Source organism: Hypomesus transpacificus, chromosome 19 (genome assembly GCF_021917145.1).
Source record: "Hypomesus transpacificus isolate Combined female chromosome 19, fHypTra1, whole genome shotgun sequence".
NCBI lineage: Eukaryota > Metazoa > Chordata > Actinopteri > Osmeriformes > Osmeridae > Hypomesus > Hypomesus transpacificus.
The window spans coordinates 15,124,757-15,133,655 of record NC_061078.1 but is presented as its reverse complement, the minus strand read 5'-3'; the positions used below and the strand labels follow the sequence as shown (position 1 = coordinate 15,133,655).

The window sequence follows — 8,899 nt, the reverse complement described above, 5'->3', positions numbered from 1 at the left end:
ATTCAATATCACGATCAAATAAAAATAGTGCCATCGTGGGAAAAAGAAAAATACATTTATTCAGTTTAAAATATTATTTGTACAGAAATTAATAAGAATAAACTAAATCATGTCCCTATAGTTTGATTTGACATTTCAATTGAATCTTTTATCAACAACACACTTTTCTGTCAGCAGTATAAAATATAAATAATTGATTTAAAGTAAAATAACGAATCAGATAAACTACCTTAAATGGTTGATTACCTTGTTAAAAACGGTTTTATACACAAAGCCACAGTACTATCACGTAAGATCAGTTTGCTGAGTGGTTAGGGAATCAGGCTATTAATAAGAAGGTTGCTGGTAACACGCAAAATTACGTTGTGTGTTCTTGGCAAGGCACTTCACCCTACTTCCCTCGGGGGAATGTCCCTGTACTTATTGTAAGTCGCTCTGGATAAGGGCGTCTGCTAAATTACAAAAAAAAATACAGCAGTGTCCAATGTTTCATGTTATCCAATGCAAAAAATCGCTCCTGGTACACACAAGCTCAGTGAAAAGCCATTTAATTATCTATCCCATGGTGATGGTACTTCTCTCAATGGGGTCTTCTAACTCAGCCAGACATCAGAGACAGACAGACACCCGGACAGTTAGTGTGGCCAGTCACATTTCCATGGTTGTGACTTCGGAGCTTTGAAGCACTTTCCTAACTTCTCACATCCTGCGGGAGCCCAGTTCTGGGGATTAGAGAAAGACAGTGATAAAACACTGATGTGTTTCACCTTTACCAAGTTTACTGAGAAAGGTTAGTTTACTGTTGCAACTGCTGTTATTTGACGTTGATGACTGTCCCCTTGAGCGGGATTTGCCATGGTGCAGCCACACAGTGGCGCTGTTGTTACATTTATTAGTCAAGCATCTGCAGACATTTGGAGGATTTCAAGACCTGACACAATGTAATTGTTTGGTAAAGCTAACTATACTCTCTTATTTCCCCCCCAAAGTGGTAAAATAATACAAAAACTTTTTTTTTGAACTACGAACCAAACAGTCAGCACAAAAGGTATGATTTAACAACACAATAAGATACTTGACTGACAAAGAGTGAGATAAATAACTAGTAAACAAATCTGGAATTGAAAGGAAAAAAATTGCCCTACTGGAACAATAAAAGCTCAGAGAAGAGGCGTATATTTTGAAAAGATGGGAGAGGAAATGAGAGAGACCTCTAAACAAGGAGCTCTTAATCATTGTTTTCTCCTTTTCATTCTGTCTGAGAGACAATGAGCATATCTTAGACAGTGATGTGAACACTGAAAACAAAAGCTTCCGAATAAGACTTGATGATTGTATGACTGATATAAAACATGATTTTATCAGTCATGAGAAAGGCACAATGCATATTTTATCATATTCAATAGTAAGAGTCCTATTTGGAATACATCCATCCTGTATGTAGATTCCAAAGTAGTGTATAAGGTTTGAAAAGGCATTCTACCACCCCCTTTATCACATGACATGTACTGTATGTATGCAGTCAACTGTATATTCGAGGCTTATGTTATTACCATTTGAATCTGCATGTATACACATGGCATGAAATAACTTTAAAAATATAATATGTCTGAAAGGCTCCTACCATGACGGCCATGTCACACATGTTGAGCTGGGGGAGACCTGGGACCAGAGTGTTCTTATGGAGCTCCACCACTGGAGAGATCCTGCTTAGTGCATCCCTGTACTCTTTAGTAACAACACTACACACACAAAAGAAACACACAATGACATGTCAAGGATTATTCACTTTTCACTTCCTCCCACACACGCACGCACACATCCATACCTACTATGAACCAGGTTATACAATTTAACAGAGAACAGATGTCATTCACAGTATATAGATGGTGAACAGAAGGCCAGTGCTCTGTTTGTGAGTCTGTAAATTACAGTAAATCCACAGATATCTTCAAGATACAGCTGCACTAAACAAACTCAAGTCATCATATAGGCCTATATCTAATGACAAAGCTTTCAACAATCAATCGGATATACACACACACACCTCCCCACCATACACAGACAGATAATAAAAAAACACAGAGGTTTTTGGGGAACCCCACCTCAGTAGAATCAAATCTGCCCCCCCGTCCCCTCGTTTCTCAATTACTCTAGTTGGACACCAGGCAAGCACCTCTGAGCATCATTATATTCAGTGTGTAAAACACAGAGGCCCCGAAGGCTTTCAGAGGAACGCTGCTCTCTGTACGACCTGTAGGGTTAATGGGTTGTTTGTGAGTGAGTGTGTGTGCGTGTGGTTGGTGGCATGACACGCATATAGACAAATATCACCAGTACAATTACACCCGTGAAACACTCAGTAGCAACACCTGTGCCAGCCCACTCCCCTTCCCCGCCTCTTCTCTGATCCCAGCTATCTGATTGGCCCCCGGGGAGCATGTGAGCGTGTGTGGGGTGAAGTGTCAATTAGAGTAATAACCCCAGGCCCTGTCCAAATCACACCTCCTCCAGCCTCGTTTCCCCAATCTCCCACAGGGCTGTGGGGCTTCTGCCTCACAACTGCACCTGCCCCCCACCCCCTCCCCCACTTTCTGTCACTCTCTTTCTGGGCCACAGACTACTGCAATATTCACACCTCTGTTCCAGACTAATCATTTGTCCACTGGCCAGTATCTCACTTTCTGTCAAACCTATGTTAGTCCCATCCTTACTCTCTATTCTAGTTAATTAAATGCGTTATTCCTTTCCCCTGTCCCCCTATCCTGAAGCCAGTGTGAACATCCCCTTCCCGCTCTCTCTCTCTCTCTGTTTCTGTATCTCTCTGTCTCTGTTTCTCTCACAGGACTATACACATCCTTGTGTGTGTTATACTGTACACAGTCACATCCCTACTCCAACAGAATCACTTGCCTATCCCTCTAATCCAACTTTAAGGCCTTCAAAGAGCCATGGCTAAACTGTACATCTGTAGAGATTTATGATACAGAGTGTCTGATGCCAAACTGCATACCCCTATCTCAGCTTCCCTAAGGTTGTGTTCCTATCTGAAATTAGTGAAGCTCTCTGGGATGTCAGTGTTATATTTCCGACTGAACAGCACCAGTTACTGGGTAGTACAGCTTCAGCCAGAGATAGCGAGACCGCATCAGATCATAATGACGAAGCATTTGGTACCATCCTATCAGAGCTGGAGATATTGATCACCGGGCTTCATTTGTAGATACCTGCTTCGATGGCATTAATGTCTTTGCGATGCATCACAAACACGCAAGTGTTCAAATTTTGAGGGAAACAAAGAGCAGAGCAAGTACTTTATACACAGCATGCATAATAATCTGTGGATAACCCTAAATCAAAACAAACAATACCATATTTATTTACACCCGCCCCCCAACCAACAATGAGAAAGCTGGAGTCAGCAGAGCTCATTATCCTCAACCTAACCCTTCGCTCGCTGGAGCAAATACAGATTTTTAGAATAATAACAAGAGTGGATGCAAATGAGGCTCTTTGATTTATAATGCATGACACCCTGGGGGGAGGGGGCATTGCTCAGGTGTGTCACCACTCTGATTACGGATTCATAACCCCACTAGTGGAGGGGGGGGGGGGGGGGAATGCGCACACACAAACACACAACAGCGGCAGCAGGAGCGAAACACTGAGGAATTGAAGAGACAATCATATAACTCTGCCCCTCCTCCCCAACCCCAGAGGAAATTGAGCAGTTCAGTGAAGACTATTGATTGGGGGCAGTCGAAGAGCTTGTCTGGCCAGCAGACAGGCAAGTAGGCAAGCAAGCAGGTAACCAACAGTCAGGCTCATAGTTTGGTAATCTGGACAAGACAGGCAGACATGCAAGGCTGGGATGTGGGTTCAAGTACAATCTCAGGGGTAGCTAAGTTGGACTGTACTGGACTGAGTAGTGTGTGCTGCTGGCTATACCAGTCTGCCACAGTAGTGAAGGTATGTGTGCAGACAGGCCCTATATCATCTTAAGTGGCTCTTTAGGTGCAGACAGAGATTAATGACAAGAAGGCAGACAGCAGGTCCAGCTGGGGGCCCAAGGAACACACACGACTGGCCCTACACATGCACACACACACAACGCACACACACACATACACAGGGGAGGAGAGGAGTAAAGCAAGATATGCCACAAAGAAAGAGAGCAGAGAGAGTCGGTGAGAACAGGAGAGTGTGTGTATGTGTGTGTGTGCCTCTACTCCATCAGTTTGGGCCCAGGTGAAACACACTCTCCAGTATACATCACAGCACTGAATATTGATCTGGCCTTTTTAACTCTGAGAGCTGCATACAAGAGAGGCTAAGAGTACAGGCAGATCAAAACCACATTAATGTTTAATTATTCAATCTCACTTCAAGAGCAGCATGAGGAAGTCAAGGAAGGGAGAGGAGAGGGGCAAAGAAAAAGAGAGAGCTATAGCTAGCCTGAGGGTGTGTGTGTGTGTGTATGTGTGTAGTATAGCCTAGGAGCTAATCTGCCTGAAGACAACATTAAAAGAATGATGAGGGATCAGAGACTAAGCCATATAATACAAAACTCACTTCCCTCATCAAATCACAACAGAACAGTGAAGTGAAGCTGTTCTCCATGTTATAGCAAAAGAAGATGCACGGAGAACAATTCAGTCTACCTCCAAGGAATTTGGGGAAGGAAAGGATGCCAACAGATGTTCTCAAATGAAGGGTCTTCTTTGTGCTAATCTCAGTTTAATATGTGCCCATTTCAGATCTGGGCTTAGAATAATACCTGGTATCATTACACTAGTGTCCCAGCCAGCCCCACCTCTCTCCTCAGGCTCACCTTCTCAGAAGCGCACACAGGTCCATTAAACAGCACTTGCAGAGTCTCAATTTAGACCGGGAGTATTTGTCTTGCAATTTTAACTTCCAACTGTGATAGCTGTAGGCCAGACAATGATCGGAGGAGAGCTGTTTGCAATCACAAAGAGGAGACTTTAATCAGCTTCTCTGTGCCTGGCCAAATCAATCTCCAGCCAGCCAACCAGCTCTGGATCAGTATCGATCCCATACCTCCACCCCCTCGCTGCCCCCACACCACTACCCTCTTCCCCCTCTCCTGTCTTCTCTTATTCAACCAGAGGTCAGAGTACCACAGACAAGCCTTCCTCCCCCCCCACCCCATTCTAGCACACCAGTATAGAGCCCAGAGTTCTGGATAGCAGTATTGTAGTCAAGCCACCTAAACCGAGACCAAGTCATGACCAAGACCAGAGTGTATTGAGACCAAGACAAGACCGAGTAAAAATGCGGTCGATTCCGAGACGAGGGTTAGGGTCTATAGACCAACACCGGTCTCGAGGTACTACAACACTGCTGGATAGGCATTAAGCACCAGATCAAACACATTTCGCCAATTGAACACAAACCAGCATGATCTCCAATCCCACTGTCATCAGACTGTGAAGAGCAGGGGCCTTTTTGTGGTCTACATTGAGATAAGGGACATAGAAACATAGGAATACATTGGACAATCTCTATTGTTTTATTGATTTGACTAGACTCACCTTATTGGGTATTTCTCCCCAGGGTCCCGCACTAGGTGGAAGATGATTGGTTGCATGGAGTGTTCTTTCTGAATGTGGGTGGTTACACCTGCCACCTCTTGGCCGGGACAGAAGTTAATCCCCTGAAACACACACACACAAACAAACACACACAGATCTTTAGCTTCTAACAGACACTACTCCACAGAGCAGAGGACGCTGGAAACTGTGCCAAAGATAACACAGTGGGGCTGTCCCTCAGAAAGAGCCCTTGAAAAGAGAATTCAATTAACAGATGAGATGGCTGCTGGGATGTTCAAGGCTGCAGCTGATGTGCTCAGATACACATGGAAACCCTCCTCACCCTACCCCATCTACGCTGAGTGTTGGATCAGGGGTCAATATAGATCACTGGACTCACATACAAACTTGACAACTTGTATTTCTAATTCATGTTAGAATTGCATCTATCAAGGGCCTACTTTCACTGCTGGTGGAGCGTTTATGGTTGTACATCAGAAGATGTTCACTGTTGAGGCTGCTACCCGCCTTTTCCTATTGCCATTGCACAGTAGGAGATGGAGGGATCTGGCTGTGATCACAGCCTGATTGAGTCACACTCTCCTCCAGGCTCCCCTCTCTTGGGACACCCTGTAGGAGCCCTTCAGTCTCTCCTGCACGTGCACACGCACACACTCTCTTGTGAGGAGCCCAACTAATATTGAGAAAGCATTCATCTGTAAGGCCCTATCCACCCCCCTCTGGGACAACAGGCTGCTCACGCTTTATAGAGCACGGGCACAAATAGCTGTATGCGTGTGCGCACACACGCATACACACACAGTGTACTGCTATGTCCCGTATGATCCAGACTTGCCCAACCTCTTCTTTGAAGCAGTCTTTTCTACACCATGGTCTTGGAAATGTAAAAGACTCATACTCCCAGAAGGCTTCTGGAGAGACCCGGTGTCTGATCTGAGGAAGAGATGCACCACAGAGAACTACATATCTCCCCAGGCATTAATAATAGAGCAAAGATGGCTACATAAATCCTGACTTATGGATGGAGTGCAGGAGTTACCATTAAAGAACACAAATTAAAGAATAAAGAAAGCTACAAATGAAAAGCCTCTCAAAGTCCAACCCTCACGTCCTTGTCGTGAGAGGTGGAAACAAGTAATGCTGGCTAATATGGCACTGGCGAAGCTCATAGGCCAATCCCCTGTGAAGTGGATAAAAATAATTACTGAAACATTGATGAAATGAAAAGCCGAATGAATGGATGAAAACCCTACGGAGCCCCTAAAGGGACATGAAAAAAAAAAAAAATAATAATAATAATCTGAAAGGTTCTCGTGCGCACGAGATCCGTTCTGGTGCGCACGAGAAAGTTTCTGGTGCGCACGAGAAAGTTTCTGGTGCGCAAGAGAAAGTATCTTCTCAGACACTGTTACTTGTAGGCGAGGTGGAGGCTCGAAAACCACATTATTTGGTGGCCGTTGGATCACCAATAAAAACTGTGCGAGTTGCAGCATATTGCTGCTGCCATCAACTGTGCCAGCGATACCCCGAGTCGAGATACAATTTGAAAACAAAAGCGTTTTGTTATGAACAGTATTAAAGTTTGAAATGATAACGACGACGTAAAGTGTTGCGATTGCGCCGGGGCTTATAACTATATTTCCAGTTTTTGACATGATGATATATGCACATTATTAAATACATATATTTAGTTATACACTGTGTTCTGCAGTTATCTAAAGGTAGGATGTATGATGTTATCCTGTATTCCATGCAGTCAGGGCATCTCCTGCAACCATAGTGGACCATGTGATGTTGAGACCGCCACGTTTATAAATGAGACCCCTGCTCAAGATGGGTGTATCCCTTGTACCCAAAACAGACAACACAACTTCAAAATTCGTTTTTAATGTCTTTCTAGATAATATAGTGGTGGCAACTCGCAAGCAAACGTCCTTAAAAGTCATTTCCACGCATGTAACAGCAGATCTAATGCACGCTTCTGTGCATGCGGTATCCACCTGATACTTAAGCGTGGTAAAGAGAACGTTTCTCGTGAGCACCAGAAAGTTTCTCGTGCGCACGAGAAACTTTTTTTTTTTCTTTTTTTTCTTTTTTTTTCATTTTTGTTTTCATTTTTCTTCATGTCCCTTTAGGGGCTCCGTAAAAACCTTTAGAAGACCAGAATAATTTAAATGCATTCTTACAATACTTTACCACGAGATGACCCAAAATGTACGGTATGGTATTTCACATTAAAGAAAACCAAGGAACGACAGATGTGTCTACCGATATTGTCGAATAATGTCTTGCTTCACTTCTTGTTTATCTATTATTTTACTACCGACAAATATTCTGTTATTCTAAACTAGTGAAGCAAGGTTAACAAAGGCTCCATGTTTACTATCCACTGCTAACCAATAGAAGCACAGCATAGCATATATGAGATGGTGATTGGTTCTGTGGTAAGATAAGGGAGGGGTCAGTGGACATGGTGAGGTTAATGAATGAGGTTTCCTGACATTTTAAATCTTACAGCCAGACTGGGAGCCCTTGAGCCTGCTCTTCATACTGTCCTTTGCACACACACACATACACATACACACACAACATATGCACACAAACACACTTTTGCAGCAATCAATAGGCAGCTTACAGGCAATCAGACAGCATTATTTGTGAAGTTCCACTCCAGTTCACATGAGCTGATAGAGGAGCTGGCTATTGATTCAGCACCCCTCTCCGAGAGAGCAATTTAAGCGACCGATGAGGCATAAAACAAACGGCCACGTTGGTACCAGAGCACCAAGGCCGGATGGACAGGAGGACGATGTGTTTCTGAAGGTAAGGACGAGGGCTTTCTCTCTCCCTCCCTTGTCTCTTTCCTCCAGTATACTTAGCGAGAGGGAGGAAAACAAGGTGACTCCGATAAAAGTGAGTTAGCATGGTGAATAGGAGTGCTCATTCATATTCAGGACATTTGAAACATACACAATGGATGTTGTTACAGTAATGAGGAAATTGATTTGTACAGCTATGTGGATGTCTTGTTAAGTTTGACGTGTATGTGGTGAGAAAGAGAAATTCAGAGAGAGAATCAACAAAGTAAGTGAGTGACAGACGACAGATACATAGACAGATACACAAACAGACAGACAGAAAGTCTACTAGAGTGTCAAATACTCACTTTGTTAAACTCCTCCCAGGAGTTTACTCCACGTCCAGTAGTGTGCTTTGTAGGGCCCGACCCGGACGGCCATCATCTCGTTGCCACGGTAATAGAAGATGGGCCTGTAGGGTGTCAAATGGGATTGGTGGGTGACAACTAGAGGACTGTGATAACC

General features: G+C 43.8%; 1 protein-coding gene across 1 annotated transcript in view; it reads right to left on the bottom strand.

Annotated features, from left to right (window-relative positions):
• Positions 1–36: 36 nt before the first annotated feature.
• Positions 37–8,899, bottom strand: part of galns (galactosamine (N-acetyl)-6-sulfatase) — a 15,994-nt gene continuing 7,131 nt past the window's right edge. Inside the window, 5 exon segments of the mRNA XM_047041635.1 lie at positions 37–722; positions 1,625–1,742; positions 5,556–5,677; positions 8,743–8,766; positions 8,768–8,888. Of these exon segments, the coding sequence (XP_046897591.1) occupies positions 636–722; positions 1,625–1,742; positions 5,556–5,677; positions 8,743–8,766; positions 8,768–8,888 (472 nt within the window). The 3' untranslated portion in view covers positions 37–635.